Source organism: Gymnogyps californianus, chromosome 17, assembly GCF_018139145.2.
Source record: "Gymnogyps californianus isolate 813 chromosome 17, ASM1813914v2, whole genome shotgun sequence".
NCBI lineage: Eukaryota > Metazoa > Chordata > Aves > Accipitriformes > Cathartidae > Gymnogyps > Gymnogyps californianus.
Genome location: NC_059487.1, coordinates 13,389,544 through 13,402,878, shown reverse-complemented (window position 1 = coordinate 13,402,878; position 13,335 = coordinate 13,389,544). Strand labels below are relative to the sequence as shown.

The window sequence follows — 13,335 nt, the reverse complement described above, 5'->3', positions numbered from 1 at the left end:
GACAAGTAGCTAAACCCCTGGGGACTTTCAGACTTTAAAACCAAACAGATTTAGGAAACCTTACTCCAAACTAGTGAGTTGTATGGTGCTCCAACTAACTCCATTTACGCCATGGCGTTGAGAGCTCAGGGAGATTCCTTGTCTGAATTTAGCGCTGGCAATAAAATATAAGTTGAATAGCCATCTAGCTAGTCTATAAGCTCCTGCCAGTGTTATGACTGTGGCTTGTCAGCCTGTCATCTGTTGGGAGACTCGGACTAAACTCAACTCCTACTCACAAAAGAGGTCGAAAAATAATTCACTGAAAGAACAGGACACATGGGATCCCTATAGCCCCTCAAGCCCTATCCTGCTCGTGAAAAGAAGGCTGTGAGACACTGACTTTTCACTAGTCCACAAATAAAACCAGTGAGTGTGAAGAAATACCAGCTTTCACCTTCCGCTACACTTAGCAGTAGCCAGTCTCGCCAGCTGGCACGTCTCCCCTCCCAGCCAACCTGCCTTTGATATCCGTCAGCCTCTGGCTACAGAGACATCTGGAAGTTATTATCCAGCAGAGCGTATCACAAACCCATTTACATAATATAATATCATATTTTGTGTTCCTGCTTAGCTGAACATTTTGTATCACTCTAATGTTTGGGTAAATAAGCCACCATTCTCCGCATATAAATAACAGTGTGTCTTAGAGTATGTTTGTTGGAGATTATTAATTTTATAGGGCTCAACCCGCAAAACAAAATGCTCTAGATTCAGCACTAAAATATATTATTCTTGCACTTGGAATAAAAAGTACCTGAAATCAGAGGAGAGGTAATAAGGCTTTTATTTCCCAAGTATCAAAATTATTTACGATTTAACCTGTGTTTTATTTATATGCCAATCTTATTATTTTCATAGGATCTTTAACACTTCACACTAGACATTTTTCAGAAAAGAAATAATACTTGGCTTGCTTTGTTTCTAGTGTCACTCCCAGGGTTTAACTGAGGCAACGTGTTTTTAATATATTTTTATCAATACAAGGGGAAACAAAGCCACCTTTAGTCCATTGCTCAAACATATTTCCCTTCATCTCCCATATCAATACGCATTTTGAAAACTGCTACCGTTTTCTACCAAGGAAAAAAATCTATTTAAAAATATTTAATCTGAAGGATTTTTGCTTGTTTCCATGGTAGCTGCGGAAAGGACAGGAGAAAATGATATTTACCAAACAGAAAATAAGACAATGAAAATATAGCTTAGTTCTTTAACAAAGGGAACATGAGAGCGCTGCAAAATAAACATTTGCATGAATTCTGTTCTAAGGAGACAACATTTTGCTGACATCAGGGACGGCAGTGGAGGACGAATGAGCCCTTTTTTCCCAAAATGCACCATTTCCCCAGTTTTTGATCTTTTAGCAGAAAGAGATATTTCATTTTGTGTTCTCATACAGTATAATGAAAGGGCTGCAGAACAAACAGCAAATTTATTTATTTTAGGGTAATTGATTCTTTTTTATTTAGGTCATTGCTGAATTCGCCAAAGTTAGAGACAGGAAAAAAATAGTTCTAAGAAGATCAGACTCTTTATCTTGACTTCCATTTATTACAGTCATTCTATGTGAAGGTATTCTTTAGGAACTGCACAGGTAAGGAATCCATAATCTGTTCTTCTCCTTATCCACTTTCTAGAAATCTGTTATGACTATCTATATTAGCTCTATTTACTAATAGTTGTAACCTGTGGTAAATTTAATCAAAGATAGCTTCATGTCATGTCCCATTACCATCACAGCATAAATTGCTATTCATGAATGATTTGTGTCAAAGTGCTCTGAGAACTAGTGTTTTAGCAGCAAGATGTTCCAATGTGCACAGTTCTTCAGCAGGGGCATTAAATTAATGTGTTTGCAGAGAAGCCACTAATTGACAACGAGACGTGATTTTGGCAGTAGACTTCCACTTTAAAGATAATGAACAGTGTTCAGATACAGAGAAGAACCCCCTCTGTTCCTAAAACTATACTAATAATTTCTGGTATAAACAGGAATAGAGGGAACCAATCCTGACAGGATATTTCAAGTGCCAAATCAAGCTGTTTGATCATCACGACTTACAAAAGCAAACAGTGGAATCTCAGCGTTTGTGACCTTTATCAAATCTGGCTACATACAGTCAGGAATGTTATGTTTGGTTAGGAACTCATTAAACAAAATTACCTCTCCATTTATAGAAACCATACAATTACAGTATAAAACATTTTAATTAAATCAGCTAGTTAAGCAAAAATTCATTACTTTTTTTTTTATCAGCTAGCAGTGGGGCTGCATAGAGCAGTTCACATTAGAGTCAATTAGTAAGAAAAATTGTCAGATTTGGCAAGTGCATGAGCTTCCAGAACACATCAGCTGACAGGGAAGAAAAATTTTGACTAAAATCTAACAGAGTTACTGCCCCCAGAGGAGGAGAATGAGCCACGTAAAATGCACACACATGCATCAGCCATGCCAAATGCCCCGCTCTCCCAAGGAGTCTGTGTCAAAGCTGAGCAACCGCCTGTATGTGCACTGTTCCTTGATAGCTGAAAAATGAGGCACGCATGCAAATTTAAGGTTGTTAGGTATCTGGCTGGCTTTGCAGGCTTTGGAAAATTTTATTCAATATAACTAATAAAATGTGATCAGTGTGACTGAGGAATCAAAATGTTCCTTAGCATTGTAGGGCTGCGAAGCAAGAAAAAAGCTGAAGAAGAGAAACAGGTAAAACCAGGGAAGTTTTAAATAGGGAGAACACAACACTGGCTTGTAAGTCACGCAGGAGAAGATCCTTTCTTTACAAAAGATGCAGCAGGGCCCTTGTTGGGCAACTGTAATTACATGCTAAGTTAACTCTGGACTGCAGAGAAAAGAGACACCCACTAGCTCTGGGCATAACCCACAAGGTTGCCACAGAAGACTCTTATTTAAAAAAACCAATACAATTTATTCTCTTTGATCAGAAAACCTAACAAGGTTAGTGGCCCAGATAAGGACCTTGCAGACACAGACTGCAGCGAACACGCAAGCTCGCACCTTGAGCCAGAACATGGCTTTTCAGGTGGCTGCTGACCAGGTGACCCCCGCTGGGACAGAAGATGTTGATTTCCCAGTACAATTTAACTGAAATTCAGAAATCATCTGAACTCACCCACACCTTCTGTTTGCTTAAACGTTTGGTAAATTATCACCGTTTTAAGTTGAAATCTGGTAAGTCACCAGAACTCTTCAATAGGCTTTGCTTTTGTACTAGCAGAATAAGGACACCTGCAGGCAACGCATCCTCACATTCGTTACTGAGCAGCCATGGAATGCGAAAGGTATGTCTAAGGTGAGGGAAGTTTAGGCTGGGGTGAAGAGGCAGAGCTGTGTTGAAACTTATTCTGTGGCACCACACCGCACTGATGATTAGAAGTATCTCCTGGACTGCACACTGCTTTCAAGATTTCAAATGATGCTTTTCCTCTTCCATTCTCTGGAAGAATCACGTACCAAAGCAGGTACATAAGAAATCCATCTGCCTTCGGTGGCATCTTTTATGGTTCCCACACGTTTCACGCACCTGTGATACTCTTCCTGTCATTGTCAGGCTCTGAATATTGCAAGTGCCTTCAATGAACAGAAGATGACATCATCCACAAAGCACAGCTCTCGATGTACTTTTCTTTCTCGTTTTAAGGCTTGAACATCTTATCCCAACATGAAAAGTTCTGATGAGGCTGTTTCCTTGTAAAGCTCCCCACATCAACTTGACCTTTTCACATTCCCTTTGTAAGATCTAATCTTGCAGTGCTTCTTAGGTAGGATTGTTTAAGAAACATCTAAATTACTGTTGTACTCTACCTTCTAGTGTTTACAAAAAGACACTTCTATCTTCAAGTTAATGTCATTCTCATAATTGGAAGAAGCCATACACAATGGCTTCAGAACTACAAGTACTTCTCAAGAGCATGGCTATTAAATTACAGAATACTACATATTTGTTACATGTTCAGATACCTATAGGACAGGAATAAAGGTGGTAGATCTCATCAAATACTACACAGACATTACCTCTCTCATTCTGCACATATTTTGTCGAGAAAAATGTATGAAATATCTGGTCTAGCAAGCTGAGTTCTTCCACCCAGATAAAACTTCTAACAAATAATTTGAAAAATTGTTCCAAAACACATTTGCTTCTAGAACTCAGCCCACTGCAATTGTTCTTCATCACAGAAAGAAGCAGGAGCAAATCTACCCCTTATCAAGCCTATGAAAAATTTTAATCTCATTTCATTTTTCTAAAGCCATGAGGTTCAAAAGATACATGAATAAAAATAATCACAATGAATTAAATGTAACAATATTCCTTCCCTTCATAATGTTTGCAAGAGATTTAAGAGATCACAAGCACCGCTGCTACTTTAGCACAAAACAAAGTAATTCATTCTGGTACTTCTTCCCAGTGCTAGTGTGCAAGTTTGCCCTTTCAAGTTATCCTTTGGTTATTTCAAGAGGCTCTTGAGAAAAGGCTGTTCTTTTATTCCCCAATTCTGGAGTGCACCTAAGCAAATACTTAAATTTGAACACGCGAACCCATTCAATTTATCTCCATTTGCATGATGAAATTTAAGCATGTGTTTAAATGGTTTGCGGACAGAGACAGCGTTTGAAATCCCACTCCTCACTGGTGGTAATGACAGCCCGCTCAGCCCACCCTGCCACGCTGGACACCCGCGCCTGGCTGGTTCTCCTCGCTCCTCCGGCTGGCAGTGCCAAGGGGGCAGAACGTGATGCAGCTGCACTACCACGAACCATGTCCAGCGAGCAAGGACCTGGCCTCTAGAGTTTGGCAGGAACCGAAGCCCTTCTTCACCCTGAGCTTGTCACTACCAAGCTGTCTCAGCTCGCTGGGCTAAAGAAAAGATAGGTGGACATTCGCAGCCCCTAAAAAAAGGTTTATTTTAATGGATGTGCCTGCATGAAGCAGTTCTTGTCTTTACTAAAACTCACATTTACACGCAACTGTCAACAGCTTACCACAGCAATGAGGTTTTTTTTAGGAAAGTCAGTCCAAAATATTTTTTGGAAGTGGCAGTCAGACTTCAGCAGTTAACAACAAGAACGTGAAACCGGAGGTCAAAGGCTTTGATCTAGCAAGGGCAAGGCACACATCACAGGCAGGCAGCACGCAGCAGGGTTTTGTTTTATCAGAAAAAACTTAGTTCAATCCTTAGGACTTCTTTTTGTTTGAAGGAAGACAGATCTGGAGTGAATTTCACTTACGGATGATCTTTCTAGTACAGCTTTGAGCCTGACCCTTGGTAAGATGCTGACTATTTAAGAACTAAATGCAGCAAGTGCAGCACTTGGAAACTTCCCATAGTGGGCTGATTTTCCACGGCAATGAGCACCTGCATGTCATATCTTATCTTGGCTTCAGTGCAAGGCAATGCGATTCAACACACCTGAAAACCAGGCCAAGTAAGTTCACGCGTTTTCACAAACATCACTTTCATCTCATATGATGATTAAATGCTGGATGTTCAAATTCACTTAAGCATGAGGTCAGACAAGGTCACCTGATGCATCTTCATTAGACTTCCACAATTAACATGAGCAGACTCACTGGTAACAATTATATGACATTAATTTATTAGTCATCTGCTTTCTCATCTTTTGCACTGATCTGATTTGTTAGAACCCCAAACAATGTCTCACAAGTTACCTAAAGAAAACAGAAATCTCTGTATCTACCCTCCCTGACTGTGATCAGCCAAGGCCTTGTTTCACTGATGAGGATACAGAAATAAAAATGATGCTGGCTGCCATCTTACTGGACTTAGTTACTGCCTTGGATCCCCCCCAGAGGCAGTCAAACAGGACAGCCCCAGCATAATGACCCAGTACTTAAATGTGCACAAATATGGCCAGAAAAAGGCAGGATGACAAATACAGTCTCATTTCTTCAGCCCCTCTCTAGGGATAACACAGTTTGACGGGGCAAACTCCATCACCCTGATACCATATATAATATCTCATCCCAATGCAGGTGAAGGAAGGAAAGGGAACAAATGCAGTGCTTCTTTTTCCCGTTTCTTCCAGGCATACCCACTTGAGAGCATCAGGAAGACCAGGGACACTGGAAACAAAACTCCCATTTAAGCTGTCATTTTCTTCCATCAAGGGAAGGCTACATCTTCATCGCTCCCAGGCCTCGCACAGAGCATCCTGGCTAGCACAATAACTGAGGTCATAAACAAGCAGTGCTGAATAAGCCTTTCCTTGCCCAGAGACCTTTGTATTTGTGATCAGCAATAAAAGGCTGTACTGGAATTTAAAATCTCAGCCAGGTAAAATGCCAGAGATGATTATTTAAAGGCTTTAAAGAAAAAAACCTCTGGCTGTAAGAATCAGCTTTTCACATTCATATGGTATGGCTGTGGACTCATACCTGGGTTGAGAAGGAAGCCCAAAATAAGATGAGACATAATAAAACACGAGCTGGGCTTAAGTGAGGATTGATTTCTGACAGTAGTTTGCGATGTTTTAAACACTAGCTGCATACCGATATATTTGCAAGATTTTAATTGCACAATTCCCAGTGATTTAACATTGCAAAAATTTACATACTTCCACGCTCAGAATTTGAGAAGTTAAGACAATGAGAAACTTAGGTTGACACAAACAGGATTCAAAGAAAACAATATTTTTTCTCTAAAATAAGTCACTGGCAGCAGATGACTGGCATCCAACATGTACTGAATATATCCTGTATCTCCAGGCTCTTTTGCTGTGAATTCCTTTCTATGATGTATTTCTGTGATCCTGATTTTAACTCATGAGCTGAGAACTACAGAAAAACAGATAAACAAAGAAAGAGGAAAATTTGCTAGACGTGCCTTAACATGCTTAGACACATAGGAGCACTGAAAAATAAATAAAAGATCAATATGAAAGAGTGGGCCAGAACTTCATATGGGGCAAGCCAACAGAGGGAGTGGAGGACGTTGACTGGTGAGGAGTGATGAGGAGGAGCACGGACCGTACGGACACAGAGGGTAGTGTGGGAAGCGAAGCACAAATGGCTATATATCTACCCATGTACTTAGGAAGACTTGAGTTTCTGCAACTAAGAAACAGAGGACACTCTGAAGACTGAAGTCTTCAGCAACGTCACTGTTCACAAACATAATCTTCATTTCTAGACTTTTGGTTGAATCAATATCCAATTGTTAGAAATAACAGCATGCACTCTTAGAAAAGAAGACATTGCACTGCTAATTCCAGATTAAGTAGAACCTGGCTTTATTTTGTTTTCTTCTGGAACATTATCCCACTCAAGTTCATCTTCCATAAATGCTGACATAAGCTACAAGGACTTTATATTATTTCATAAAAAACTTTTTTTCTTTTCTTTTCTCTCTTTATTTCTCTTCTCCTTTCCAAATTATACACACAGGTCCGACTGATACTTTCAATTGCAACAACAGGCAGCCAGATAAGAACAGTACAAGAAACTTTATCTTAAGTATTTATTGTTATGCTAGAATATCACTCAGTTTCCTCTGGGGTAATTCGGCACTCCTGTGGGAAATATGTGACCTCATTTGCATTTTCTAATTGAATTGCTATCAGGTTTCCTGCAAGACTGAACAAAAAAAGTTCCTAGAGTTACTAACATCCTTGTACTAACCAGAAAAAAGTTTACGTTCAAGTGTTTGCTGGGAAGGAGGGGAAAATGTATGCTTCATGTATCATGAAATACATTTTAAAAATATTTACCGTTGCTACCATTTCATCCTACTAGCATTAAACTTTAATGTAGTAGTTAGAATTCCTTCATTACAGTGGTTACCAGTGAAAATTTGCAGATTTGTCCAGGTTATTCAGCCGTCTAAAGCAATTAGCACATTTATAAGGCCAACACTATGAAGGAGGGGAAACTGTCACTGTATTGGGTCACTCACCATTAAAATGTCAGCTGGCACCGAGAGCAATGGCACAGCTGTGGGATCTCAGGTGCAGGTATAGACACCAAAACCTCTGATTTTGCAATGAAAGCACACGAGGGGATGCCTCTCCGGACAGCAGCCATCCTGAACTAATCTGCCACCCTGAAAGCATGCTGGCCACCACCAAAGCTCTTGCAGCCCATTACGCAGATTTCCAGTCTTACATATGGTGATAATAAAGGATCACAAATCCAAAGGATCATGTATTGAGGGGTTCATCCTCTGCACCCTCCTGGGAAGTCATTAGCAGCTAGGAGACTGGGTTTGGTCCCCCTAGAACACACTAGGAATTTGCAGCAGAGCAGGGACCTCACTTCTGGTCCCCCACGACCTCAGCCAGTATCCCAACAACGTTGACTTCTCCTACAACATTTATTCTGTATTAACCTCCATAATAAACCAAGTGTCTAATAATGGCCATTCCAGGAGGGCTAATCGTGTTTTCATGAAGCTTTAATCCATGCATAATTGTGAACTAAATTCTGATTTATCCTTTCAGAGGTGATTCAGAGGTGCAGCAAGCTTCCTGTCACGCAGTGGGGCTGCCCCAGCTGAGGGCCATCAGTCATGGAGAAGCCTACAGAAACACAGAGGATGGGCGAGCAAGGCAAAAGGACTTGTTTGTGCTGTAGGTGCCAGCAAACAGAGATCAGTAGGTGCAGTAAGACAGATTTCATGCCAATTATTTTTAATGTCTGGGAACTGTTCAGCATTTTCACAAAATCAGTCACAAATTTACAAAGTAAAATGGAAATGGATGTATGCGCCAGAACAGAGAGTTGGTCTCTCTCCCTCTCTCACGTCACCTCCTCCTTTCTCTCCCATATTTGCCGTCTCCATATCCTGAATATAACACAACAGTCTGAAATGCCTTTAAAAAAATTATGTAGTTCTGCTTGAGTCATATTATACTATACAAAACCAAATGTGAAATCTGTTTCTAGTAAAAGCCATGAAATGTAGTATATTAGGGTCATGGCCTGAAACACATTGAACTGGATATTGTTAGGTTTTGGTTTTTTTTTAGCATAAACACTATTATTTTTTAAAATAATCTCATAATCATATTTATTTCTTTAGTAAACAAAGGATTATTTTGCTTGCAAAAAGCACAAGCATTTAAATAAAACACAAGTCAGATGCCTGCTATAGGGACCCACAATAAAACCACTTATGACCTTGTCATTAGTCTTGTTTTCCATATTTTTCCAGCCTCAAACTACACACTAATAAGGCTTTTAGAAAGGAGGGATATGAATTTTAAAAAGCTTAGCTCTCTGTTTTGAACCAGAGTTCAGCTTACATTAACATTAGATGAATTTCCAACCAAATATTTTACTAAAACAGAAATGTGTGCTTATTCAGTTTTCTTTCTGCTACACTGAGAAGAAATTTAAAGCAGTATATAAGACATCTTACTTTGTTCCTTCAATATTTAATTACTTTTAGAAGGAAGCAGTATTTCTTTGGTTAGAAAATGGCAAATACAGTTGACATAACATAGAGGGCTTAATTATATTTTGCACACGCCAGAGCCTTACTGAAGAGCAGCAGAAGTGTATTTATACGACTCTAAGCCATGCAAAACCTCAGGGGTCAGCCCACTGGGCAACTGCTAGATTTAAGCCTCTCCAAGTCTTTTCCTTCTTGTCTCACATGTGGCAAAAATTCTCCCAAATGGCACAGACTCACATGGTGGCATTCTGACAATATGGCACAGAAAGTCTCTCCCTCTTTCCCCCCCTCCTTCCGTGCCCTGCCCTCTCTGCCCAAGCACTGCGGAAAAGAGGAAAGGAGAGGCCAGTCTTGCTATTTTGACAATTACTGTGGTGCATTAATCCAAACCACAGCCACGGCCAAGTGACCTTGCCTGTCCCTGAACTAGCCATGACTGTTCCCCAGGACACACACCTTCATCCTTGCTCTGCAGGTCTTCAAGATCCATCAATAAATCAGGCTCTTCAACCAGTTTCCTGCCAAATCCTGCTTAAATGTAACCACCCAACCATCAAAGAATTGGGTTTTTTGAGTAGGTGCCAGAGAATATAACTGCTTTTACTCAGTGTAGTACAGGATCTTCAGCCCAGACTAACACTGAAAAGGAAGGAGGAGAAAATGAAAAGGTGAACTGCCGCTGCCAAAGATGATATGGAAGAGGTGGGACAGACAGCTACTCAAGGAGCAGACCAGAAGAAATATGTTTTCATGGAGCAGTCCCCAATTACATCGGCACTGTGCAACCCACTGCTGTATTTAACTGAAGCAATACTGCTCTCAGACTGCCAGGCAGGGACAGATCCTTCCTGCTTTTCAGCTACGTGTATGAAACTAAAAAAGAAAGAAAGCATCTGTAACCTTCTGTCTGAAATACTGAAGAGTGCTGGCTTTTCACTCTTCAGCTGTGGGGAAGGGAAGACGCTGGCATTGAGCGGAGGGGCTGTTTGCCACTGCGGTGCCACGTTGTGCTTTGCTGTCCCGCTGGCCCGTGCTGCCGTGTGAGCATATGTCCCTTATCAGGCAGCAGCAACGCTGCCTGTCCTTGCTGCATCAGAAGGGAACAAGCCCAAATCTCCCCTCTGGAAGCCCCCCACGGAGCTGCAGGCCATGCAGATGGCTCACGGAGAGAAAGGAATCACTGCAAAAACCAGGGAGATGTCTTAGCAGCATGGCAGCAGCAGCCAGCGTGCGACTCCAGGTCTGCGCTGTCACAAAAGAAATCTGAACTTAACCTCATATTTCTCAAGAAGATGGTTGACTTTGACTCTGGAGAGAGGGAGGGACCCTTCATTTGCAGGTTTTATTTCAAGTCAAGAGAGAGTGTTAGTAGTGAGATGCAAACACAGGGTATATAACCTGCAGTATGTAACAGAGCCAAGTGGTCACTTAAAAATACAAAAGTATGAACTTAAAGCACACCTCCCCCACGGGTGACCTTAAATCATTTTTGTCAGAGAGGTTCAAGGATCATTTGCAAGAAATTTGATGCTGCTCGTGGTATCTTCTACCTGGACACTTCCTTAGAAAGCACAGACCGGGCAACACAAACAATCCGACGCTGCATGTAACACTTCAAGGTTCGAGGAACACAGGCAAAGGAAGAACGAAATAAGAAAAAGAGCTTTGAAAACTTCTTACCTTGTGTCCATTGTGTTGCGACTTCTCTGCCACCAGAAACCTGACAATCGCCTCCCATCTGCCCAGGGTCTGGGGATCCCACGCGGTCACCATCAGGATCAGCTGCTTTGAGGGCATTTGCACGTGGTGGGCAGCATACATGGTCCCATCCGCTCTCACCTTGAAGTCCAGGCTGTTGGTTTCATACTGAACTCCCTTGTTACCAGCACAGTTATTAAATTTTACTAGAACAGAGAGTAAGAGATGGAAGAAACGTGTGAGATTGGCGTGATAAGGAAAGCAATCAAATACAAGTTTCAGACATTTAATTTTCACTGATGTCTTCTATATCTCTAATAACCATCAAGGAAATGATTTAACTGTTTCTTCGACCTTTCAGGAGTGCTCTTGTGCTTTATCTCCGTTCCCCAGGGAAGAAGTTGTAAGCCATTTTTAAAGTATTTGATACAGTTTCATTAGATCTCAAACACAGCTGTTCCCCATTTCTACAAGTGGATTTCTCCCTTGTCGCCATTATCTTTTAAATTCGACTGGAGTCTATTACCCACACTGTGGGTATTTTTTTGCACGAAATGTTCTCCATTTCCCTAACCCTTCAATAACCTACTTACCAGATAGCCAATTTGCACATTCTTAACTGAAATTCAAAAGCCCATAACAATTCCATTATCAGAAATATAAAAACAAAAAAATTAAACAAAGAAAAAAAATTTAAACCGTTCTGCGGAACACATCCGCTGCTGGAACCAGACCCCTCCACTCACAGCTGCAATCCCACCCTGGCCGACCCCTCCACACGTTACAGCTACTGCAAAGAGGAACCGTAGAACTTCACTTCACAAACCACAACGTCTCATTTAAAAGCCTACATTGTCAGATCAAAGCTCCCCACTTGCTGATATTTTTATTTTTGGCGTTTTTTGATCAAATTCTTTCACAGTCTAGCTTGAAAACTATTTTTATTGGCATTATGAAACATGTCACATACATTAGGCTGGAAAAAACCCAAACTATTATATGACAAAATTGACAAATCTGATAGAAATTGAACCTGCAGCTAATCACATAGAAAACAAAACACTTTCTGCCATTTGAGTAATCCACAGGGCGGAACACACATGTGGTGAAGGAAAACATATTGTACCTGTAAAAACATCTCAAGTGAGTGAGAATGGATATACAGCTTTCTAGCTAGGATCGTTACATGGGTTCTCATGCTGCGGCTTCTGAGTGCTTAGCGGCGATGCTCCTAGCCTGCCCCGAGATACGGAAAACCTGCTAGTCCAAGTCTGATGCAGCTTCAGCAGGCACTTAATTTTTGCCCAAGAAAAGCTAGGTCAGATGAATCCTACCTAGACAGGCTGTGGTGGGAGGAGAAGGGATGCAGTGGCAATCCAGCCAAGAGGAGCTCCTGGGCCAGTTTCACCCCAACCGTCCCCTTCTCCCCATACCATAGCTGACTGCTTCTGAGTGCTGCTTTGAGCTGAATCAGGGACTAATCTAGATTTAAATAAAAATATCTGAGGGATGGCACAGGCGAAAGAAAAAGCAGCCAGGAAACTGCTCAACCAGTCCTGCTGCCAAAGCCCGCGGTACCATCACAGTATGGAGAAATGAGGAGCAGACTGTAGTGGAGGAAGGGAAAATATGTCCCCTCCTTCACCAAACTGCACCTCTCAATAACCAGGGTGCTGTGATCATGTCATAACTATACATCTTACAAAAGCTTCCCATGCTACATATTTATTTAGACCACATTCATACATTTTTATGTGTGTGTGGTGGGAACTGCTACCTAATGCTGCAGTAATTATTGGGCACAAACAGCCAATGTCACACATTGATTTATAAAAAGGAAGATGGATAAAGTTATCTAGTATATAAAAGACCCATGGGTAATGCTTTTAAGCAATTTCATTGTCATAGACTACATCACTAAAATCTTGTTTAATCTGGAATCCAGGGAAAACAAAAGTCCCTCAGTTTTGTTTCGGAAAGCGGGGGTTTGCCCGTCTTTACTTTTCACTGTAGCAAATAACCTCCAAGCCTATCTCATCTGACATGCTTTAGTTCAGACATTTGACCAGTTATCTCTGCTGTCTATCTCCAGAAGCATAATAAATGTTTTTCGATGTAACAGGAAGTAGCATCTCCTGCATTACTCAAAGTTTAAATGAAACT

At 41.1% G+C, this 13,335-nt stretch overlaps 1 protein-coding gene across 1 annotated transcript in view; it reads right to left on the bottom strand.

Annotated features, from left to right (window-relative positions):
- Positions 1–13,335, bottom strand: part of CDH4 (cadherin 4) — a 468,444-nt gene that overhangs the window by 169,313 nt on the left and 285,796 nt on the right. The window contains exon 3 of the mRNA XM_050907443.1: positions 11,155–11,378. Within this exon, the coding sequence (XP_050763400.1) occupies positions 11,155–11,378 (224 nt within the window). The remainder of the gene's footprint in view (positions 1–11,154; positions 11,379–13,335) is intronic.